At 45.0% G+C, this 26004-nt stretch overlaps 1 protein-coding gene across 2 annotated transcripts in view; it reads right to left on the bottom strand.

The window, feature by feature from the left end:
• cfap299 (cilia and flagella associated protein 299) overlaps positions 1-26004 on the bottom strand; it is a 969734-nt gene that overhangs the window by 827388 nt on the left and 116342 nt on the right. For both annotated transcript variants that reach the window (XM_078543845.1, XM_078543837.1), the window contains exon 2: positions 23412-23542. In XM_078543845.1, the coding sequence (XP_078399971.1) occupies positions 23412-23542 (131 nt within the window). The remainder of the gene's footprint in view (positions 1-23411; positions 23543-26004) is intronic.

Here is a 26004-nt window from a genome sequence, read left to right as displayed (position 1 = left end):
CGATCCTGGTCACCCCGGCAGCCACAGCCCTCCTCTCCACAAGCCACTGAAAAGGACAGAGGGGTGGATTCCTGAGCAGCGGCTCTCTGACGATAGCCACTACTCCTGACGGGAGAGAGCTGCGTCCCGAGGCGACCATGTTCCAGACTTTGATCAGGTCCTGGTAAAAGACGGGCAACGCCTGCAAGGAGCCACCGAGACCCCTCTGCTCTATAAACAGGAGCTGCACGTCATAATTCAGGCCGTGCACCTGACAGAAGAAATACGTCATCAGGGCACACCATCTCGGAGGAGGCTCAACGTAAAGGTATCGCTGCAGGGTCTGAAGGCGGAAAGTCGCCACCTGTGTGCGTAGGCACACTAGCGCCTGACCGCCCTCCCTAAGCGGGAGACTCAGAACCTCAGCAGCGACCCAGTGCAATCTTTTGTCCCAGAAGTCGTCGACGAACATTCTCTGGATTTTTGTGACAAAGTCCGGGGGAGGTGTCAAAGTGACCAGCCGATTCCACAACATGGCGGCAATCAGCTGGTTTATGACCAGAACTTGACCCCGGTAAGACAGCATTCGGAGCAGTCCTGTCCAGCTCCACAGGCCGAGGAGGGTGCCACTGCCACAGAGAAGGACCCTGAAAGCAGGCTGTGGCCTTCCAGGTCTCAGCCCTCTAGAGAACACCCCTCAAGGTCATCACAGGCAGGGCATAGCAGTCAGCAGGCTGCCTCCACCTCCACTGTGGATGTCCGGGGAGTACCAAGTAACAGCAGTGCTAGGAAGGTTAAGAAGGTGTAACTCTTTCGAGTTATCAACAGTCACAGATTGCAACTCTTTCGAGTACATTCACAGTTCTTGGTTTCCAGGAGTGGGACATGAACCCACAAACTTCTGATTCAAAGGCGAGGGTGCTATGAACTGAGCCACAGCTGACACCTCTATCTAAGAAGATGTAACTCTTTTCGAGTCAAAACAATTAACTAAATTAACAATAACAAGGGATAAATCAAGCACAGCCCCTAATTCAGGTCAGCTGTAAAACCAAGGACAAAGTTTAAAGGAAACTTACAAACATTAAACCAAAATGTGATTAAAGGGGTCCACAAAACACCGCAGTCCCCGCAGTGCCCACCGGGCACGGAAGGCCTCGGTGGTGCCGGCAAACACCGCGTGCTCCCTCTCCAGGGACACCCGGCCGCAAACGTAGCCGCGGAAGAGGGACAAACAATCGGGCGGGACTCCCCCGTCGATCGCCCGCTGCCTGGAGCTGTTGATGGCCAACTTGGCCAGGCCCAGGAGCAGGTTCACGAGGAGGTCCTCCTCCTTCCCGACCCCCTTCCGCACCGGGTGTCCGTAGATCAGGAGCGTGAGACTGAAGTGCAAACAAAATAGTAACAAAAGGTTTTTTAAATAACTAAAAAGGTAGTGCAGCCTACAACACCCTATGTAAACATGGTCCACGGACTCCACAAGAAGAAGATGTAACTCTTTCGAGTTATCAACAGATCGCATGTAACTCTTTCGAGTACATTCACAGTTCTTGGTTTCCGGGAGTGGGACATGAACCCACAACCTTCTGATTCAAAGGCGAGGGTGCTATGGACTGAGCCACAGCTGACACCTCTATCTAAGAAGATGTACATTTTTCCAGGTCCAGAGGAGAGCATGAAACTCTTTCGAGTTATCAACAGTCACAGATTGCAACTCTTTCGAGTACAATCACAGTTCTTGGTTTCCGGGAGTGGGACGTGAACCCACAACCCTCTGATTCAAAGGCGAGGGTGCTATGAACTGAGCCACAGCTGACACCTCTATCTAAGAAGATGTAACTCTTTTCGAGTCAAAACAATAAACTAAATTAACAAAAACAAGGGAGAAATCAAGCACAGCCCCTAAGCCAGGTCAGCTGTAAAATCAAGGAAAAACTTTAAAGGAACCTTACAAACATCAAACTAAGATGTGATTAAAGGGGTCAACAAAACACCCCAGTGCCCGCAGTGCCCACCGGTCATGGAAGGCCTCGATGGTGCCGGCAGACACCGCGTGCTCCCTTTCCAGGGACATCCGGCTGCGAACGTAGCCGCGGAAGAGGGACAAACAATCGGGCGGGACTCCCCCGTCGATCGCCCGCTGCCTGGACCTGTTGATGGCCAACTTGGCCAGGCCCAGGAGCAGGTTCACGAGGAGGTCCTCCTCCTTCCCGACCCCCTTCCGCACCGGGTGTCCGTAGATCAGGAGCGTGGGACTGAAGTGCAAACAAAATAGTAATAAAAGATTTTTTAAATAACTAAAAAGGGAGTGCAGCCTAAGACACCCTATATATGCATGGTCCATGGACTCCACAAGACCACAAAAAGGGCAAGTGTCCTGGGAGTCCGTGAACCTGAACATTCTCCTATTGTAGGGGACTGCTGCATGCAACACCCTCCAACCCAGGTCCCCGATAGAAAGAGGGAGAACTCCTCCGTAGAGGGCCTCCCATCGGGGGCCTCCACCGCCGGACGGCAACAAGGCACGCCAGGGCATGTCCAGGCGGCGGACCAGGGCGAGAAAATGGAAGGTGTGCAGCAGCAGTCCGTACAGAAAACCCCTCCGCACCGTGCCAAATGGCACGGAGGGCATGTCCCCGAGGCGGCTCATATTATTGCGGGGCACCGGCACCCGAGGGAGGGTTCGGGGCTTGGGGCCAATGTGGAATTCCGTCCGAACAGGGGAGCGTTCAGACGGAAGATCACCGCGCACCTGGGCCACCTCGAGACCTAAAATGACTTCGGGTCCGAGCACGACCGTCCTTAGGTCTTGGATGGCATCGGCTGCGACCTGGACACTCACTGACGCGCAACGCGCCAACTCCTGCGGGAGCATCCAGCCCAGTCCTCCGCCACCCAGCACGTCCCCGATCCTGGTCACCCCGGCAGCCACAGTCCTCCTCTCCGCCAGCCACTGAAAGGGACGGAGGGGCGGATTCCTGAGCAGCGGCTCTCTGACGATAGCCGCTACTCCTGACGGGGGAGAGCTGCGTCGCGAGGCGACCATGTTCCAGACTTTGATCAGGTCCTGGTAAAAGACGGGCAACACCTGGAAGGAGCCACCGAGGCCCCTCTGCTCTATAAACAGGAGCTGCACATCATAATTCAGGCCGTGCACCTGGCGGAAGAAATACGTCGCCAGGGCACGCCATCTCGGAGGAAGCTCGACGTAAAGGTATCGCTGCAGGGTCTGAAGATGGAAAGTCGCCACCTGCATGCGTAGGCACACTAGCGCCTGACCGAATAATGTTATCCAATTGAAGTTATCAACAGTCACAGATTGCAACTCTTTCGAGTACAATCACAGTGCTTGGTTTCCGGGAGTTGGACGTGAACCCACAACCCTCTGACTCAAAGGCGAGGGTGCTATGAACTGAGCCACAGCTGACACCTCTATCTAAGAAGATGTAGTTGCACAGCCTGGGCATGGGTGTTAATCACTTGTACATAATGTTCACTATTGTAAATAAACTCCCAAGAATATCTCTCTGCCTATGGCTCCTTGTTATGATGAGTTGTGTTTGTGTCACTCAGATGTGAAACCTTTCTGCACAAGATAAAGGCAAGTGTCTCAGTCCAGGGCCTCTTCCCTGTGCTTTGCGCAGCCTACAGAGCAAAGTGATGGTCCAGCCTCACACTCCCGGGACACATGACTGATGCCTGCACCTTGATGATCCTTGTCATTGTGGCCAGAATGTCATGGGCAGGCGCAACAGAGTTCCATCATTCTCTCTGTGTGCGCTCAGCACCTTTAAGGTGGGGCTAGCCTCCATCTCATCAGCATCTGTGACCATTGACGCTGTGCTCCTAAATGGGTCAGGCGCTGAAGGCAGACAAAGGATCAGGCACTTTTAAAGTCTCATGGCTGCATCTCTATGATATGACCCTGATCACAGAGATTAAGTGAGCTGCCCTCGGCCAGACAGGTGTCAAGCATTCTCAAGGCTATGTATACAGCTATGGAGTGTCCTCACCACATGTCGTCATGTTCTTCCTGCAATCGAGCGACTATTAGGGCCTCCACTGCGTCTCCATGGCAGGAGCTTTATCACAGAGGGTATATGCGCTGCCACAAGCCAGGCTGGAGTCAAATGTTCATAGATGCAATTTGAGGATCTATCATGTCTCCTCACTGCATGTCGTCATCATCCTCCACAAATCTAGCAGCTATGAGGGCCTCGTGAGCGCACCTGCTTCATCTGGCCAGTGTGAGGGCCTCATCGCCATCATCGTCGCCTTCAAGTAGCTCCTCACTCTCATCCCCGTCGGCATCCTCCTCATCAGAGGAGACCTCCAGCTCCTCCATCTCCTCCTCAGCCAACTCCTCTCCCTATTGCAGCGCCAAGTTATATAGGGTGCAGCAGTCGATGGCCATGTGTGACACCCACAGTAGGCTACGTTGCAGGGCACCACCTGACCAGTCCAGGCACCAGAACTTCATTTTCAGCATCCCGACGGCTTGCTCCACCAAATTGCAAGTTGCAGCGTGAGCCTCGTTATACTGTCGCTCTGCTGCAGTCTGAGGCCGCTGCACGGGTGTCATCAGCCACGTCCTCTGCGGGTAGCCCTTGTCCCCGAGGAGCCAACCCTCCAGCCTCTGTGGACCCTGGAAAAAGTCAGGGATCTGTGACCAACTGAGAATGCAGGAGTCGTGGACACTCCCTGGAAACCACGTGCAGACCTGCAGGATGGGCTTGTCGTGGTTGCACATCAGCTGCACATTCAGTTGAACATGGTTGACCGCGTGTTGCGATGGAGATCTGAGTGTCACGTGAGTGCAGTCGATGACACCCTGCACATATGGGAAACCCGAGATCTGGGCAAATCCAATCGCTCTTGCATCCTGGCTCTCCAAGTCCCAGGCAAAATGCACAAAGTTGTGTGCCCTTGCAAAGATGGCATCTGTGACCTCATGGATGCATTTGTGGGTGAGGCTTGTGATATCCCACAGATATCACCTGTGGAGCCCTGAAAGCAGCCACTGGTGTAGAAAATGAGCGCCACTGTCACTTTCACGGCCACTGGCAGTGGATGCCCTCCATGTCCCCGTGGTGCTAAATCCTGCAGCAGGTGGCAAATGTGACCGACCAGCTCCCTAAACATGCACAGTCTTTGGCGACACTGGTTCTTGGTCATCTACAGGAATGAAAGGCGGTGTCTATAGACCCTGGGTCTAGCTAGGTGCCGACTCACTGTCGCTCTTCAACAGCATTTGTGGGAGCCCCAGCCACCCCTTCTTCCTGAGGGTGCTCCTTCTCCCCCGGAGCAGCCAGGCACTTCACCACACTCCACCTGGCAGTTTTGCCCACTTGACTGCATGCTGTGGTCTCAGCTCAGGCGCTGGTACTCTCCTAACCCACACTGCAAGGCTGCACTGTTAGCTTGAACCATGGGGTAGACTGGTCCAAGCCCGGATGACATTGCAAGGGGCTGCGAGTGCTTCCACCAATGACTGCTTCATGGCCAGCTTTAGCAAGAAGATGTACAACGTGCCCAGCCGTCCAACTTTTCTGCAGTCCACTAAAATGCTCGTTAGTTTGCAGTCTGTGCCCAAGGTGAGAAGCTCTGGAGCACTTGGTGGCACTTTCATGCCTCTGCGTTACTACATTGGGCAGATAAGCTACAGACCCGATTCCATGCCTGTCAATGTGGCTGCGCCTGAATTGTCTCAGCTATAGAGGAATGGTCACTTTATACAAGGCTTCCCTAATGCGTGGCCACTTCCCTACCCGCGAGCCCGCACATACTTGTGTACTGCCTTCAACCGCAGGACAGGATTTTCCCCCTCCACCCAAATTGCTTCAACCGTAGGGCAGCCCTTACCCTCTCCCCACCAACATGCCTTAACCTTGAAGTCCCCTGTGAGCGCTGTGCAACGTTACTGTGCACTCACTCCAAGTTCCCCTCAAGCACAGCCGGCAAATGCACGTCTTATATATGCTGTTGTGAAACAAGTCAGCATGCACGGACAATTGAGTGAGAGGGGGTTGGGGTGGGGGGGGGGGTGCGGAGGACGGGGGGATGGGTCCAGCGGGCTGGCCATATAATTACTTATAAATGCATTATAAGGCTCCTGACGTCCAATGGCAGGGCATGCCATCAACGGGTTGAGCGGACGATCCTAAACTGGTTTCACGATGTGGTGAAACCGATTTTGGCTTTCTCGCTATATTGTCCGCTCACACCGCCAAGCATGCCCAATGCCAGCGGGCACGGTCGATTCCGCCCAATGTCAACTCCAGTATTTAAAGGGCAATCCACTGATAGAATTTGGAGGAGTCTGGAGTTGAAAGTAGTGAGAAAGAACAAAAACAATGGATTCAGAATGGTCAAAGGCTGTGCCCTGAATTAATGATACCTCCCTTGATGAGCTGTAGAGAAGTACTTTTTGCCAGCAATAGGAGAAAGAAACGTTCAGCTACCACAAAGGAGACTTGGTTGGAGATGGCCCAGGAGGTCAGCATCAGGAGAGTTGTGCTATGCTCCTAGATTTACTTAGTTACAGTTACAGGAAGGGACTTTTTTAAAAATTCTACTCTTAAACTAATTTAAACTAACATTAATATCAATAATAAGAACTTTGACTGTTTCTTATTTTGGCACCTGTGAGGGTGAGTCTGGGGAATGGGAAACAAGGAAATAGCTGATGCGTTGAACAGGTATTTTGTGTCTGTCTTCACTGTAGAAAACACAAAAGAAATCCCAAGAACACTTGAAAATCAAAAGATAAAATGGAGAGACTAACTTAAAACTATTACAATCACTAGGGAGAGGGTACTGAGAAACTATTGGAACTAAAGGCTAACAAGTCCCCTGGACCTGATGGCTTGACCCCTAAAGTCTTAAAAGAAGTGGCTGCAGATGGTAGATACATTGCTTGTGATCTTCCAAAATTCCCTGGATTCTTGAATTGCATTCAAGAAAGGAGAGAGACAGAAAGCAGGAAACTATAGGCCAGTTAGCCTAACGTCTGTCATAGATAGAATCCATTATTAAGGAGGTAATAACGGGACATTTAGATAATCGTTATAGAATCAGGCAGAGTTAACTTGGTTTTGTGAAAAGGAAATCATGTTTACTAATTTATTGCAGTGCCTTGAAGAAATATCAAGCAAACTGGATAAAGGGGAACCTGTATGTGTGGTATACTTGGATTTCCAAAAGGCATTTGATAAGGTGCAACATCAAAGGTTACTACACAAAATAAAAGCATACTGTAGGGGATAACATAGAAGGCTGGCTAGTTAAAAGGAAGCAGATATCAGGGATAAATGGGCCATTTTCAGGAAAACTGTAACTAGTGGAGTGCCACAGGGATCAGTGCTAGGGCCTCAACTATTTACAGTCTATATCAATGGCTTGCCAATGGGGTCTTGTGGCACAGTGGGTAGTGTCCCTACCTCTGGGACAGAAGCTCTGGCTTCAAGTCTCACTTCAGGACTTGATGGCCATGGAAGGTGCGTTCATAATGTGGCCAAACAGATTGATTACCAGCCTGATAGGCAGTAAGAATGGGAGAGTTTTCTGGTCAACCATACTGCAGAAGGCAAAGGCAAATCACTGCAGTACTTTGCCAAACATAATAATAGACCAATCCAATTGAAGTCCATGGTGGCTAATGCCTTCTTGGAGCATGGGACCTGAAAGAGGAGGAGGAGGCTCAATGATTTGGATGAAGGGACCAAATATGTGGCAGCTAAATTTGCTGATGACACAAAGATAGGTAGTAAAGTAAGCTGTCAAGAGCACATGAGGCTGCAAACAGGTTTAGGTAGGTAAAATGAGTTGGAAAAAATTTGGTAGATGGAGTACAATGTGGGGGCGGGGGCCGGTGGAGAAAGGAATGTAGTGGTGGTAGAGGACAGTATAGTGAGGGGGATTGACACTGTTCTCTGCAGCAAAGAGCAAGAGTCCAAAAGGCTGTGTTGCTTGCCCGGTGCCAGGGTTCGGGTTATCTGCCCAGAGCTGGAGAGGAACTTACAGTGGAAGGGAGATGATCCAGTTGTCATGGTCTATGTAGGTACCAATGACATAGGCAGGACAAGGAAAGAGGTTCTGCATAGTCAGTATGAGGAGCTAGGCAGCAAATTAAGAAGCAGAACCTCAAAGGTAATAATCTCTGGATTATTACCTGAGCCACATGCAAATTGGCACAATAGATTAGAGAGATGAATGCATGGCTCAAAGACTGGTTTGGGAGAAGTGGGTTCTGGTTCATGGGGCACTGGTGCCAGTACTGGGGAAAGTAGGGGCTGTACCATTGGGACAGTCTACACATGAACCATGCTGGGGTCAGTGTTCTTGCGAACCATATAACTAAGTAAGTAGAGAGGGTTTTAATCTAAATAGTGGGGCCAAGGGGTCAAACGTGGGAAGATGTGGTATATCAAAGAGTAGAGACAAGGTAAGAGAGGAAGGTATTAAAATGGGAAATGATAAACAGATTGTGACAGGAAGGGACAGAGAGTACAGAGAATACAAAACTAAGAGTAAATCTAAAGGTTACAAAAATAATAAAAGGACAAAACTTAAGGCTCTGTATCTGAATGCATGTAGCATTCGAAACAAAACAGATGAACTAATAGAGCAAATAGAGATAAATAAGTATGATCTAATAGCTATTACAGAGACATGGCTGCAGGGTGATATAGTTTAGGACCTGAAAATTGAACAGTATGTGACATTTAGGAAGGATAGGAAGTTAGGAAAAGGTGGAGGGGTGGTTCTGTTAAATAAAGATGACATTAGCACAATAGAGAGGGATGACCTAAGTTCAGGAAACCAGGATATAGAAGCAGTTTGGGTAGAGATGAGGAATGATAAAGATAAGTCAATTGTGGGAGTGGTGTACAGGCACCCCTAACAGCAATCACATGGTAGGACGGGGTAGCAAAGAAAAATAGTGGGAGCTTGTCACAAAGGTATGGCAATTATCATTGGGGTTTTTAATAGTCTGGAAAAATCAGATGGGCGAAGGTAGCATAGATGACAAAATCATATAATGTTTTCAGGATAATTTCTTAGATCAGCGCATTCTGGAGCCAACCAGGGACCTGGTATTTTGCAAAAAATTATGATTAATTAATGACCTCATAATTAAGGCACACCTACGTGGCGGTGATCATAATATGATTGAATTTTATATTCAGTTTGAGGAAGAGAAGAGTGGGTCTAAGACTAGTATTTTAATCTTAAATAAGGGCAATTATGAGGGCATGAAAGCAGAGCTAGTGAAAGTGAACTGGCAATTTAGGTTAAGGGATAGGTCAGTAGAGATGCAGTGGCACACATTTAAGAGAATATTTCAGAATACACAGAATATCCATTCCAACGAGAAAGAAAAATTCCAAGGGGAGAACCTACCATTCGTGGTTAATTAAACAAATTAAAGATAGTATCAAACTTAAAGAGAAAGCATATAATTGCACAAAGATGTGCAGCAGGTCAGGAGAGTAGACAAATTATAAAAAACAGCAAAGAATGACCAAAAGATTAATAAGGAGGGAAAAATTAGCGTGCAAGAGAAAGCTAGCTGGAAATATAAAAAGAGATGGTAAGAGTTTCCACAGATATTTTTAAAAGAAAAGAGTTAATAAAGTGAGCGTTGGTCCTATAGAAAGTGAGTTTGGAGAATTAATAATGGAAAATAAGGAGATGGCAGATGAATTGAACTGGGAATTTTGCATCAGTCTTCACTATAGAGGATACAAGTAACATCCCAGAAATGGCTGTAAATCAGGAATTGAAACAGAGGGAAGAACTCAAGAAAATTACATTCACCAGGGAAGTAGTACTTAGCAAATTGTTGGACCTGCAGGTTGACAAGTCCCCGAGTCCTGATGGATTTCATCCTAGGGTCTTAAAAAAAAGTAGCTAATAAGATATTTGATGCGTTGGTTTTAATTTTATAAAATTCACTTGATTCAGGAAGGTTCCATTAGGTTGGACATTAGCTAATGTAACTCCTTTATTCAAAAATGGAGGGAGACAGAAAGCAGAAATTCTCGGCCAGTTAGTTTAACATCTGTCATAGGGAAAATGTTAGAAGCTATTATTAAAGATGTTAAGAGGGCATTTAAATAAATTCAATCAATCAGGCAGAGTCAACTTGGTTTTGTGAAAGGGAAACCATGTTTAACCAGTTTATTGGAGTTCTTTGAAGAAGTAGCATGTCTTGTGAATAAAGGGGAACTGGTGAGTGAACCGTACTTAGATTTCCAGAAGACATTTGATAAGGTGCCACATCAAAGGTTATTCCAGAAAATAAAAGCTCATGGTGTAGGGGATAACATACTGGCATGGATAGAAGATTGGCTAGCTAACAGGAAACAGAAAGTAGGCATGTGGTTGGCAGGATGAGACGAGTGGTGTGCCACAGGAATCAGTGCTGGGGCCTCAACACTTTACAATTTATATAAATGATTTAGATGAAGGGACTGATGGTATGGTATGCTAGATTTGCCGATGATACAAAGATAGGTAGGAAAGTAAGTTGTGAGGAGGGCATAGGGAGGCTACAAAAGGATATAGATAGGTTAGGTGAGTGGGCAAACATCTAACTAAGGGAGTATAATGTGGAAAAATGTAAGGTTGTTCATTTTCGCAGGATGAATTAAAAAAAAGCATATTATCTAAATGGTGAGAGATTCCAGAGCTCTGAGATGCAGAGCGATCTGGGTATCCTAGTACATGAATTGCAAAAAGTTAGTATGCAGGTGAATCAAGTAATTAGCAAAATTAATCGAATGTTATCATTTATTGCAAGGGGAATTAAATGCAAGAGCAGGGAGGTTATGCTTCAGTTATACAGGGCATTGGTGAGGCTCTCCTAATTGCTTTGGTGGAGCCAGATGACATCGCTAGAGTGTTAAATGAATACTTCACAACCGTCTTCACCCAAGAGAATGAGGATGAAGGTATCAAACTTGGGGAGAGAGACTGCGCGGTTCTTAAGCAAATTGATATAGGGAGTGACAAGGTATTGGAGGTGTTGGCAGGCTTAAAAGTGGACAAATTTCCAGGTCCGGATGATTTGTGTCCCAGACTGCTGAGGGAGGCAAGGGAGGAGATCGCAGGGGCTCTGACCCAAATTTTTAATTCCTCTCTGGCCATGGGGGAGGTAACAGAGGACTGGAGAACAGCTAATGTGGTTCCGCTATTTAAGAAGGGCTGTAGAGATAAGCCAGGGAACTACAAGCCAGTGAGTCTCACATCAGTGGTAGGGAAACTATTGGACAAAATTCTGAAGGAGAGAATCTATCTCCACTTGGAGAGGCAAGGTTTGATCAGGGATAGTCAGCATGGCTTTGTCAGAAGGAGGTGACCAGGTGTGTAGATGAGGGTAGTGTAGTTGATGTAGTTTATATGGATTTCAGCAAAGCCTTTGACAAGGTCCCACATGGGAGGCTTATAAAGAAGGCAAATGCATATTTGATAAGGTGGATTCAAAATTGGCTTAGTTATAGGAGAAAGAGGGTGATGACAGAAGGATGCTTCAGTGACTGGAAGCCAGTGTCCAGTGGGGTACCACAGGGATCTGTGCTGGGTCCCCCATTATTTGTCATTTATATAAACAACATAGATGACTATGTGGGGGGTAGGGTTAGTAAGTTTGCGGATGACACAAAGATTGGCCAGGTGGTTAACAGTGAGGTTGAGTGTCTTGGGCTACAGGGAGATATAGGCAGGATGGTCAAATGGGCACATAAGTGGCAGATGGAATTTAACCCTGAAAAGTGTGAGGTAATATACTTTGGAAGCAGTAATTTGACAAGGAAGTATTCAATGAACGCCGTGACACTAGGACGTTCTGAGGAAGAAAGGGACCTTGGCGTGTGTGTCCATAGATCTCTGAAGACGGAGGGGCATGTTAGTGGGGTGGTGAAAAAGGCATATGGGACACTTGCCTTTTTCAATCTAGGCATAGATTACAGAAGTAGGGAGGTCATGTTAGAGTTGTATAGAACCTCGGTGAGGCCACAGCTGGAGTACTGTGTGCAGTTCTGGTCGCCACATTATAGGAAGGATGTGATTGCACTGGAGGGGGTGCAGAGGAGATTCAGCAGGATGTTGCCTGGGATGAAACATTTAAGTTATGAAGAGAGGTTGGATAGACTTGGGTTGTTTTCGTTGGAGCAGAGAAGACTGAGGGGCGACCTGATCGAGGTGTACAAGATTATGAGGGGCATGGGCAGGGTGGATAGGGAGCAGCTGTTCCTCTTAGTTGAGGGGTCAGTCACGAGGGGGCATAAGTTCAAGGTGAGAGGCAGGAGGTTTGGGGGGGATGTGAGGAAAAACGTTTTTACCCAGAGGGTGGTGACGGTCTGGAATGCGCTGCCTGGGAAGATGGTGGAGGCGAGTTGCCTCACATCCTTTAAAAAGTACCAGGATGAGCACTTGGCACGTCATAACATCAAGGCTGTGGGCCAAGTGTTGGCAAATGGGATTAGGTAGGTAGGTCAGGTGTTTCTCATGTGTCGGTGCAGACTCGATGGGCCAAAGGGCCTCTTCTGCACTGTGTGATTTTGTGATTCTGATTCTATATCTGGAGTACTGTGTGCAGATTTGGTCTCCTTATTTAAGGAAAGATGTAAATGCGTTGGAAACGGTTCAGTTCATAGATTAATACCTGGAATAGATGGGTTGTCTTATGAGGCAAGGCTGGACAGGCTAGGTTTGCATCCGCTGGAGTTTAGAAGAGTAAGAGATGGGTTAATTGAAACATATAAGATGCTGAGAGAACTTGACAGGGTGGATATTGAAAGGATGTTCCCTCTTGTGGGAGAATCTGGAACTGAGGGTCACTGTATAAAAATAAGGGGTCGCCCATTTAAGACAAAGATGAAGAACAATTTTCTCTGAGAGTTGAGAGACTTTGGAATTCTCTTCCTGAAAAGGTAGTTGAGGCAGAGTCTTTGAATATCTTTAAGGCAGAGGTAGATAGATTCTTGATAAGCAAGGGGGTGAAAGGTTATCAAGGGTAGGCAGGAATGTGAAGTTGAGGTTAAAATTAGATCAGCCATGGAGCCATGATCTTATTGAATGGCGGAGCAGGCTCAAGAGGCCAAGTGGCCTACTCCTGCTCCTAATTTGTATGTTTGTATGTCCGTATGTGGGAAAATGTGAACTTGTCCACTTTGAGAGGAAGATTAGAAAGGCAGTATATTATTGAAATGGAGAGAGACTGCAGAACTCACTGGTACAGAGGGATCCAGGTGTCCTGGTACATGAATCACAAAAAGTTGGTATGCAGATGCAGCAAGTGATTAGGAAGGCAAATGGAATGTTGGTGTTGTGGGGAAGTGTTGCTTCAACTCTACAGTGCATTAGTTAGACTGCATCTGGAGTACTGTGCACAGTTTTGGTCTCCTTACTTAAGAAGGGATATAATTGCATTAGAAGCAGTTCAGAGAAGTTTCACTTGCCTGATTCCTGGGATGAAGGGGTTATCTTATGAGGAAAGGTTGAGCAGGTTGGGCCTATACCCACTGAAGCTTAGAAGAATGAGAGGTGACCTTATTGAAATATAAAAGATCCAGAGGGAACTTGACAGGGTGGGTGCTCAGAGGATGTTTCCCCTCGTGGGGAATCTCGAACTAGGGAGCACAGTTTAAAAATAAGGGGCCTCCCATTTAAGACTGAGATAAGGATATTTTTTTTTCTCAAAGGGTCCTTAGTCTGTGGAATTCTCTTCCCCAGAGACCAGTGGAGGCTGCGTTATTGAATATGTTCAAGTTTGAGTTAGATAGGTTTTTAATTGACAAGGGAGTCAAGGGTTATGGGAGCTGGACAGGAAATTGTTGAGGCCATTATCAGATCAGCCATGATCTTATTGATTGGTGGTGCAGCCTCGAGGAGCTGAATGGTCTACTCCTGCTCCTAACTCTTGTGTTCAAGATTGGGGCTGTTAGTGTTTTAGAGCACTTTTCTGATCTCAATAAAGCACTCCCAGGTCACAGGTAGGAGAATAATAAAATCTCTTAGGATACATGGGGCAATAATATATTGTGACCAATGGAGTAGCAGACAAAATAGCTTTTTTTTTTAAATCCAGCAACAGGATGTTCTAAGAATGTTCAATATTCTGTAATAAGTAAGGCATCCAGGCTGAATGGAATATGTCCAAGAATACTTAAAGAAGTGATGGGAGAGGTAAGGGAGCTGTGACAAAACATTTTTGCAGTTCATTAGGCACAATGGTGGTACCAGAAGATTGTAAAGTAACTAAGGTTACTGCAATTTTAAAAATAGGTCAGAAATATCACCTTGGGATTCAATGGTATGCTAGCTTAACATCCAAAATAAGAAAATACTGGCATCTGTTAAAGGAGGAAGCAATTCAAGCATTTTTAACAAGCATAAAGGCAATAGTTCCAAGCCATGATGAGTTTATGAAAGGCAGGTCATGCCTAACAAATTTATTGGAATTCTTTGAGAATTCAATTGGTACGGTTGGTATTATATATCCGGATTTCCAGAAACATTTGATTGGGTCCCTCACAAGAAAATTATGACTAATAATTAGAATAGAGAGGAGTAAGTGAACAATGGGTTGAATAGGTAGTAAGATGCAAATGACAGTAGTCAAAAAAAATCAAGCTTTTATCAGGCAGTTTAATTGAAGGAATATCACAGCAATCAGTTTGGTTTCATGAGGATATTGAAAGTAAAGCAATTAAAGTTTGTAAGTGGTCAGTTAACCAGACATCTGAAAAACTCTCACCGTGCATGACAATGGTTGTGAGGCCTAATACAATGTTGGAGTGTCCAAACAATACAGGAATTATATGTAACATTAACAGGATTACTTATGCAGTTTTGCATCTTATTGCAGTCATTATAGCCATATTAACAGATTTAATGATGGTTAAGAAAAACAGTTCAGATTTGTGATTTTAGAATGAAGTAGAGTTTGGCCAAAGAAACTAAATCTATTTGCATTGAAAGAAAAATTATGGGAATAGTGAGGAAACATGGTCTACACTTTTATTGTAAAGCAGGCCTTTGATTTGACGTATCTGGCCATCTTGAGCAGAGCCAGGGAATGTGATTACAAACTGCAGAAACCACAATCTAAATGTGGCTTCGAGAACAAGTTCACCACATCAAAGAATTGTCCACTGGTACACTAGGGAGTGCATTCCTGAAGCTGGGCATCAAAGAAAATCGTTGGGACAGAATGGGAAAGCTTAAACTGCATCCAACCATTGATCTTCGAGTGCTTGGTGTTAACAAGTGACATGAAAAGCAGAAAATTGCTCCACTTAACTCCCGCTTCCATTCCCACTCTGCTCCAACCAAGTACAATGTAAGCTTCAGGACCAGCATCTCATTTATTCCCAAGAATGCTGCAGCTCACTGCTATGACTTTTGACAATCTCAAACTTTAACTATACCCCAGATTTTTTTTTTCCCAGCAAGCAATGTTGGGGATTATGAAGTGGGTCTATCAGCATATTGAGGGGCAGATGTGGAAAAGTGTGGAGGAGAGGTGGATTGATGCTTTAAGCCTGCAATGTGGCCTGTTTTCATTTTGGAACTTGCAGATCCAATGTGTGTCACTAGCATTTTCTGTTTTCACATATATTGTTTCACTTATTTTCCATTCTCACTTACTGCCTTAACTTTTTCCTCACATTGGATTTTCATCATAACTATATGCACTTTTTTGTTCTTCTTATGTCCCGGTCATTACCTCACTAAAACAATTTTTAATATTATTTGACATATTTGTACTTTTTTATGGAGCAGTTTGCAGGTCATTCAACCTATCAACTTCCACTTGCTAACTACTGACCTGCTTTTTGTTTCCTCACCATCCCCACCCCCACCCACTTTTGTTTACCTAAAGGGTTTGTTTACCTTTCAGTTTTCAGCTCTGCGGAAAATACAATACTGATGTTTTATCTTATATGCGCTGACAAACCTGTGTATTTCCAACATTTTGCCTTTTGTTTTAGAAAATTGTCCCATTCTCCAGTACTTATGACCCTCACCTTAATGAATAATTCACCAAAAACAGGGATAGGTCAGGTATTGAGTAAGAGAAAGATGCAAAATGGTTAGTGGAAGCATGGCCTAATGGAATGCATTTTTCTTTCCTAAACTCAGAATGAGCAAAACTGATGATAGATTTTCAACTTCAGCACTTGGGCAATGATCTGTCATTACAGAAAGCCTGGCCAATATAGAACACGACTGATTTTCACTCCATTGATATCAATGGCATGAAAATCAAACAGGTTCTACCAAAGGATGCATAATCCAACCAGTCGGATTCCTGCCCAGGCTGTGAAGACAAAAATCTATCCCCTAGAATCAATTTACTGGATTGTTAAATTAAAATGCCTGATTTGAGATAATTAGCTGAAGGACAGGGCTCTGGATCTCAAAATTCTTATACAAGTTGTACATACATGATTTATGGGAATAATTAGCATATGGACATTATAAACCTAACGATTTTCTGTTGAGTTTTTCCAGGTAACGAGTTCAGGCGTGAAGTGGTTTCTTTAATGTAACGTGAACAATAATGAGGTTAAGTCAAGTCAGTACTCAGCTGCCCATGACTAATTGTATCACTTTCAGAAAGGCATATTCACATTACAATTTGCTTTGGTCAGAGATGACACACAAAAATATTTCACTATACATTAATTTCATTTGTCTTTTAAGTCTATTTTAATGTGCAAAAATTCCCTGCTGCAACTATATACACCATTTTCTTTTTGCAAATTACAGCTAGAGTATTTTCTACTTATTTATCAAAGATTACCTCATTAAATGAAAAAGATAGAGATTTCACATTTCCATTCTCTTCATTCACAAAACTCCCAAGAATCTCTGAACCACAAGATAGCCTTTGTGAGCATAGACCCATCCAGGTGTAGATACTGCTCCAGCTCAGAGCTATTGTAAATAGGTTGGCTTTCTAATTTGAAATTTATCTGATTATTCACTTCAACTGAACTTGTTTAACCAGTGGTCCTGTGAGTACTTTGTTTACTCTCTAAGGACCTTTTTCCATCAAAGCCCATAATTGACTCTTAACTCAATAAGCTCAACAAACAAGTGACTAGGCACCCAGGTGTCCACAACCTGGCAGCCTGAATGCTGTGGTAATGTGCAGGCTGGAAAAGGATTAAATTATTCATTGTAGTATGGGTGAGCATGTTGTTTTTGCAAGTAAAGGTGGGTCCCTTTACTGGAAGTTCATTATCTTAATTGTGCCAGTGTGGCAAGCAGCAGACAAGCAAGAGAGGCAGAAAAACTAGAACAAAAGTTGTCAGGCTTTTTAATCATTAATTCTTATACTACATCAAAAATCTTAGAGATATCTTAGATCAGGCTCATAGTGATAACGGGCAAATTGAAAGAGCTGAATGAAAATAAAGAGCATACATAGTCCTCGGTGTTTATATTGGGCATGTTCACTGTTTGCCGCCATATGAGGCGGATGCTAAAACAAGTAGCACTTCCCAAACATTACCCTGACATTTCAAATGCACCCAAATCAACAGTGAACAAAGTAACCAGCATGTATACTGTTTCACAAATTTTATTTAAGACACACTTCTAAAAAGTCATAAAGACAATTTTTTACATTTCAGAGAATGTAATTATACTGAACTTTACAGTTTACACCATAGGAGTCCTACTTGTCTCCAGCAAAAAAGTCCGTAATCCAGATCTAAACTGTTTTTCTGGCAAGCATGGACACCAAATTTAGCTCATATTCCTTACTTCATCCTAATCTGACTTTATATTGGGATGCTGCTCCACAGAATGCCACATTTATAAAACCAAAGAGTGAATGTCAGCTACCATTATCATAACCTCTTTATCTGGAACCCATTCTTGCTCATCATCATCGTTTCATAATGCAAGCTCACATTGCTTAAAGAACCTTAACTATCTCATGTATCAGGCAGAGTGGTCACAATATGACACAACTGAGAGAATCCTTCCTCTGACATCCCATCTGATGTCAAAAGAGTATCAATTTCTCACACAACTTTCTCCTTACCAATAAAAAATCTAACTTTCTTGAAGCAACACCAATTGATTCATTGACTGACAATTCGATGCATATTTCAACAGGCAAGTAACACCTAACAAAGAGGGTTTCTTTATTACAAATAGAGATGTAGCCAGTTTTATGTTAGAATTCAGTTATTCACATTGTTCTAAGGCAAATCCATTCCAAGAGCTGGATTATTCAAATTGTGTTGGCAGAGAGAATGCTCCTTATCCCAGAGGGCGGCCAGAAATGTTGTCTACAATCAGGACAAATTTGTGACTCCTCTATTTATTATCCCACAAGTGCGTCATTTCAGAAGTGGATGAAATCTTCCCAGCCCCACAGTGACAGGTCGTGACGAGAGACCAAGAGGAAAATCAGAAAATTTTGCATCAGGGCAGCCCCCCAGTGAATTTCCACCTCCAAGCGATCTTGCTGGAGGTGGGGTCAGACTGGATCTGCTAACTGCCCAGCAGTGGTGGGTAGCCAATTAGTGCAATTGTGCCCAGCCAGGGGCAAAATGGTGACACCACCGGGGTCTTTCCTGACAGCAGATAGGTGCCCCAGTGAGGCCAAAGCCTGACAGGTGCCTAGAGGCAGGCTCCCAGCAGCAGACCAGGAAGCCATCCCACCTTCTTTAAATGCTACTATGCAGGACATCCAGTTGATTTCCTCCTCTCACCTCTCCTTCCCACCTCTTTCAGTATGGCTGCTGGCCATCCACAGCCTCATGTGCTGCAATTGACTTTCCCAACTATGCAGCCCACCTGTCATCACTAATCAATGAAGATGGAGGCAATCTATTAATGGCCGCTTCTGGGAAGATTGCGCAGGCGGGCAGAACTCCTGACCTACATGTGACTCCAGACTCTCAGCAATGTGGGTCAGCCAAATGCTTGGCTTTTTGGACCAGAGGGGGGCCAATGACAAATGCATCTCTCCCAGGTGCATTTTGAAACTAGCATCGATTGTGCCTCCTCAACTTTCCCAATCTTTTCCTCACATTTTCTCTTTCGACTGAGTTGGAGTTTTGATGCCATTCAGTTCACACTGTCCATCTTAAATGCCCTCTGAACAAGGGCAATTAGGGATGCCCAAATCCCATGAATGATTTTTTTTAAAAATGATCCGCACAAAGGTTGCAGCTGAGGTGCAAGATCTGGCATTGAGGCTGTATGTATAAGCTGATCATGTAGATGCACACAGAACATGTGAATGAGCACTGTGATGCATGGACACAGTGAAGAGAAATATCAGGCTAATGTGAAATCATGTTGTCATTGCAAGTGAAAAGGGCAAAAAACACTAAGGAGATGGCCCAGACTGAATTCGTTCAGTTGAATAGATGGCCATGGAGACTGCTATGGTCCCTGAGCAGCTGTCTGTTGGTGATGGAGAATTGCCGGTAGTAGCCGATAAAGGCAGCATTAAAATCACCATAGAACATGGCAGTAGTGGCAGAGGTCATTATGTCAGTTCACTGAGTCCAAGGATAGTGTTGCATCACACAGGCAGTGCGAGCCTGGTTAAGGGCAATGGCATGCATCTGAGCCTGCTTTCACAATGAGAAGAGCCTCACACAGGTTCCAGCTCTGCTTCCTCACCCCCCACACCCGGCCAGGTCATCCCGCGGGCATCAAGAGGAAGAAGAGATGTCCGAGCAGGCAGCATCACATCTGACTAGCCCACACTCCGTCAACTCAGATATAAGCACTTCATAGGGATGTAACGGGTGTGTAGGGTTGGTGCCACAGGGTGAAAGTCACTGCACCAGACTGCAGGAGTGTCAGAGTCAAAAACATCTGTGCACAGACCCCTCGGAGGAGGGAAAAAAGTCACGATGATTCTTCAGTGGGCAGTAATGTGGAGCCACACGAGTCACCTTTTGGAGCACAATATTTGGACAATCAGCAGATGTGCAGGCATCTAGTAGAGTTTCCTGAGGCAATGGAAGCTCTCGGACTGCAAATGGAAGAATCTATCGCTGTCATGAGCTCCACATTGTCCCGGGTGCTCAGTTGCATGAGCTCCAACCATGATAGGTTGGCCACTCCCATGGAGAAACACATGCAGCAGCATCTGGAGTGGATGCAAGAGTATCGTCTCGGCCAGGAAAGGGTACAAGCTTCCATTAGTAGCCTGGATCAATCTGCTCTTGAGTATGAGCACTCACATCCACGGAACACACGAGAAGCTGAGTCCCTTAACAATACCCTTAACAGGCCCATCAACCCCACCTGAATGCCAACCTAGGGCTGTGGAGTTAACTGAGGAGGGTGAAGGCACTGTGAGCTTCTCAGCACCCTCATCTTCTTTCACCTGCCAGCCCCTCTGCCAGAGCCATTGTCTGCTCTGCATGTGCAGTGCTGCCCATGCAGAAATGCAGAGGCCACAGTCTGATGAAGATCCCCAATGGGTGCCTGCACGATAAGGCTGGCTACCACACTCCTGATTGCCATTTACACTGTGAAGCAAGCAGGTAGCCTCCACCTCCGAGACAACACGGGGCACTTCATAGGAGTGTGGGTGAGCGCAGGGCACCATCTCGTCTACAGCACTAATGGGTTCACCGTGGTTACACCTTTCATATTGTATATAACACATTTGAGCACTTTTTGAATATATTTACATACACTCGTATATGACTTAATGTGTGTTTGCACACTACAGAACTCCAAATATAATGGTAACATTTTGAAGGGGGTTCATGCCAATAATAATGAAGGCAGCATGCCGAGATTCATCTTTAGGTAAAGTGACCATATTTGCGAGACATTGGAGGGCTTCATCCTTCTCTGGCTGATCACATAAGAATCCAGTGTTGAAAGGCTCGAGCACTGAGGTGCTCCTTGTATCTTTCATTGTCCATCAGATCTTGGCTTTAAGGGAGGCTCAATGATCAGACTCCACGAACAGATGGTGGGCAGCAGGTGCATCTCACACATGTGTGCTGGGTGCAAGGCATTCATCTGCATGGCACTGTCACATAATGGCCCAGGTGCAAGCATTGCAGCTCAACATGCCATGAGGCGCCAAATCTACAGGGAAATTAATGTGGTCAGCCCACGGGCAACCAGACCATTAGTTACGGCCTTAATGCAACTGTGTGCTGCTGACTGGGATATACCAGGCAGCTCTCGTGCTGAGCCCTGGAAAGAGCCTGAGACATAAATATTGAGGGCAACAGCTACCTTTTCAGCCACTGGCAGGGCGTGGAAATGAATAGAGTGTGGCTCAAGTTGTTGCTGGACTACTCAACCAATGTCCGTCATCACCTCAGTGCTTAGCCTTAGTCACCTTCAGCACTTGTTCTCTGTCACACTGAGGCAAAATGTCCTAGGTCTGTACACCCTTCCCATAGGGTAGTACCTGGTTTTCCTGCATCTCCTCTTCCTCCTCCTTCCTGGTTCGCATACCATTCTCTCTTTGTTCCGACCTTCTGCCCTACCTCTGGCCTCCACTTGCTCATGTTGACTGGCTTCTATGGCATCAGTGTGCAAGGGTGCCATGTCCATCTTGTATCTTCCTTCATACGAAATGCAATGCAACCTTCTTCAGCACAATGCTCTTCCTGGCACCTCGGTGCACGAGTCAACAAGGTCAAAAAAACCTTCCCTCTGAGTCCAACAGACCCACCCTCCTACAGCCTTGGGTTAAAGCAAGACAGTTTGAACTGAGTTTTTGCCAATTCTGGGGCAGTTAAGACAAGTTTAAAGCAAATTCCACATAGGTAGCTGCACCTCTCCAAAGGGGTACCCTGGCTATCCAAAGAAAAGCACAAAGTTTAGACCTGCTTCTACCAGGTCTACTTTGCACACCTTGCGTTTCAGGCATCTGTGAGACCAAAAGCCAACTTGAGTGGAGGCAGCTGCTGATTTATATGGGCAGCTCCCTCCATGAAATGCACACACGCACACCCTGAACCGGGCCCATTTCCAGCCCCGTGAAAATGCCATGTTTATGTGCGGGACTTCTGATTTAGCAAAAATTCAGTCTACTATGTTAGGTCACACTGGCAGATCTTTAGCAGTCCATCCATTTTGTTGAGGAGGTCAATTTTTGTGCTGAGGCTCATTACTTTCCAACCACGTTTGTTGCGTAGTCAGGACTCTTCAGTGCAAACCATAATCCTGCACTCAATGACAGGAGACAAATTAAAAAAGACAAATGCACCATAACCAAGTGCAAACTACTGATTGAACAACTGAATCTACCTAAAATAGTAGGAGCACTTAAGGTATAAGCGATGCTTTGACATTGGCAACTATGAGGATGGCTAGCATTAGTTGCCAGTTTATAATCAATTCCCACATTAACCACAGGCAATATAAATTGTGGGGACTATATCTAAGGGTATTAAAAATATTAAAGAGGAAATGTTTGCAGCACATACTATCAAGGTGAAATAGCCAGAATTTGTAGGTGAGGTAATAAACCATTGGGGGCGTACAGCAGGGTTACCAGTTTACTGAATGATGGAAGTGGTCCAACCTTGAATCCTAAAAGAAGAATTTTTAAGGTGCATGTCAATCCCCTTTAACTAAATTTAACTTGCAAACTTTGGCAGGATCAGTGTCAAAGATCAGGGATGGGTACATCTCAGTGTTTATCCCAGGATATCAAGCTATGCATTTTCAGGCCTTCCATCTCAAGGTAATAGAAATACAAACCTTCAGTACATTTAAGATGAAATTGATTGCTAGGGTGGGAGAATTGGTGTACTAGAGGGAAGTATGCCTATGAACCTAAGCGGCTTTTCTAAATTTGGCTTTCTTCTGTTATTATTTCTGATCAGCATTAACTACTGCTAATCCTTGGATTTTCCTGCTTAAAACTGAACATTATGATTGCATGAATAGGTACTAAAAGGTTGTTTGAAGTAATTAATTACAAGCACTATATAAAGCATTCTGAAATTACCAAATGTGGAACATTGAGTAATAAGATGTCATGAATTTGTATTTCTGGATCATGTTCATAAAAAAAAGGGTAACAGAACTCAAAATCTATTACTGCTATTGTCTTTATACTTGTACTAAAATTAGCTTGCCATAATATATAGAGAGCAAAATCAAACACAAATGCTCCCTTATTATAATCCTTTGTCTTGTTTTGCTGTTGAATGCTGGTTACTGAAGGCAGGGCAGGAGGAACTCATAGCATTCATTATGGCTTTAAGGTGCAGTGTCATGTATTTCTCAAATGAGACAGGTTAGAATCCCAGTTACAAAATAGCTGCTCTTCCCTTTCCATCACCCTAGTGATGGGCATACTTTGCATACTTTAACATCCAAAACAACACATTTACTGTTTGTCTCTTTTAGAGCTAACTCATGAAATATATTCTTTAATCAATGAATTAGGCTATACTTACTTTTTCTGGCTTTTTTTAGCAAGTCGTGCAGCTTCAGCAGCTACCTTCCTCATTTCAAACTCTTCTCTTTTCAGCATCTCTCCACTTCCCCTGTATCCCAGCTCCACCAGCTGTCGAGCCAACTCCTCATCCTAAGGAATGCATGGAGATGATTTACCAAGAAGAACTGAAATTTATACACCGATTGCCTCGTATGATAATATTACAGCAACGTTGAAGTTTTTAGGCTAGTCAGAAAAGTGAGAAAATTAAAAAATCTTCTTACAAGTTCTACATGAAGTGAGCTGTTCGACACAGTTAATGATAATAAAAGGAGTGGGAGTGATTTTTTTCTATAAAATGGTTTTTTGTACATCACAGTTTTAACATTGTCCCATAAGAATTATAAAGTAACCGATATATCCCTGCTGAAACATTCTAAAACTCTAAAACGTAACTCATTGAAGATAAAAATGGTTAATATTACAAATTACTAATAAGTGTTCTGCACAGACAGATCTAAAGGAAATATTTTTTCCTAATATTACTGTGGGATACTTTGAAGCAGGCTTATGGGGACTGTGTGTGTGTATGTTTATGTGTGCGCCCGTGTCTAGTTTAATTAAACTGCAGACAGTCAGACTGCAAAGTTGGAATCCACAAAAGCGATTAGGTATAAAACAAGCATTTGAAATGGAAATGGGTAAGCTAGGATGAAGTCTCAGTAGATACAACGTGAATGGGGTTTGCATTCTTAGATAAGTTGAGAGGTTCTTTGATTTTCAAAGGGACATAAGATGTTTACAACTGCAAAGATAAATAAGGCAAAGTTATTAAGTTTATTCTTCCCGAAAGTGCTGGCCATAATGACAACACGAAAGATTTTTATATTCTGGGAAAAGTATCTTCCAAAGAACAGTTGAAACAATGGGATTTATAGAACAAAAGGGAGGAAATATATTTAAAGAAAAATGGATATCTGTGTGGGGAGTGGCCATATGAGATTTTGAAAGGTACACTGTGTGAAACAGACCTGTGGGAAAAAGCATCTAGCAACCCTGGGGAAGTTTGCTGTTCCGGTAACCAAGGTTTGTTAAAAGCCTGTGGAATCCCATTGTCGAGCGAGAGGAAGAAAGAAGCTGTGAAATACCTTCCTTATAGCTACAATGGGTGCTTGTGGTAATCTTGCTGGATGTTTTATAGATTAAGAATCAATTTGAACTGTTGCCTGAAAGGGGTGTGTAGCTGGGAGTTCAGTTAAATAGAAATCTTGTGAGAACTGTTGTAAAACTAAATGTAACTGTATAACTGTGGTCATGTGTTGTAACTTTTCTTTTGTTAATAAATGTTTTAATTTAATCTTTAAACTCTCTAAAGATGGGAGTGGACTCATTGCTTCTGACCTCAATGCACAAACCTTCTTGTAATAAATTGCAAAATCGTTGTGATAGCGTGGCCAAGTTCCCATTTAGGATTTGGTCAGCCTGGCAAATACCACTTGCCATATCACAACACAGGGATAGAAACAGTCACATTAAATCAGAAGATGGTACATCTATTATAACCACTTAGGTGAACACATTCATGAATTCTTTGCAATATTTTGTTCCATGTTGTTAACAAATGGATTTCTCAACACATGTATTTTAGAAACTAAGCATCAATTTTAACTCTGTTTAAGTGAATCGGTTTTGAGTGAGTTAAAGGGTGGAATTTTCCGTGCCCGCTAATGCGGGCATGCTCAGCCATGTGAGCGGACAATATAATGAGAAGGCCAGAAACCGGTTTTGCTACATCATAAAACCAGTTTGCAATCGTCCACTCAGCCCGCCAATGGTGAGCCGCATTCCCCGCCAACATACGTTGGGAACCTCATTGTAATACAGCTGCATATCATTACAAGGCCAGCCCACCAGGATCATCCCCCTCACTGCTGGATCATCCACCCACGTCGGCGGGAAAACACGCCGGTGCAGAACACGTCTTGACAACTGTGATGTGCAGAAGTTGGGACTTACCACCAGGTCCTTGCTCACATCACAGACATCTGAGGAGCAGAAGATGCTGGAGCCCATCAGGACAATGGCACACTGGAGGAACATCTATGGCATGCTGGGTGGATTCTCATGGACATGGCTCTGCTGCAAAGCAGCTCACAGAAGTGAGTTTGAGAGGGGGGAATGAAGATGTCAGAATAGGGTGAGGTTGGGAGGGGGGCAATGAAGGTGTCAGGATGGGTGAGTTTGGGAGGGGGGAATTAAGGTGTCGGGGGGTGAGGTTGGCGCGTGGGAGGGAGTACGGGGTGAGGAGGGATTAACAGGGGAGAAGGCGGCAACTAGGGAGGTAGGTGTAAGGGAAGTGGAAGGTGTAAGGGAATGAGTTCGAAGGGGGGATGCCCAGGGGGAGGAAGGAGTGCGGAGAGGGGAGGGATTAAGGCTGGTGGAAGAAGTAAGGGTGGAGGAAGGAGTCAGGAAGGAGGAAGGAGTAATGCTGGAGGAAAGTGTCAGGGATGGGGGAGGATGAAGTGAGGGGGGAGTCTGGGGGAGGTGGGAGGGTGGGGGGTCCACAGTGGGTGGCAGGGTTCCAAGGGGGGAAGGGTTTCTTGGGGGGGAGT

Source organism: Cetorhinus maximus, chromosome 1, assembly GCF_964194155.1.
Source record: "Cetorhinus maximus chromosome 1, sCetMax3.hap1.1, whole genome shotgun sequence".
Classification (NCBI taxonomy): domain Eukaryota; kingdom Metazoa; phylum Chordata; class Chondrichthyes; order Lamniformes; family Cetorhinidae; genus Cetorhinus; species Cetorhinus maximus.
The sequence above is the reverse complement of the archived record's forward strand: the minus strand, read 5'-3'. Positions and strand labels throughout refer to the sequence as shown.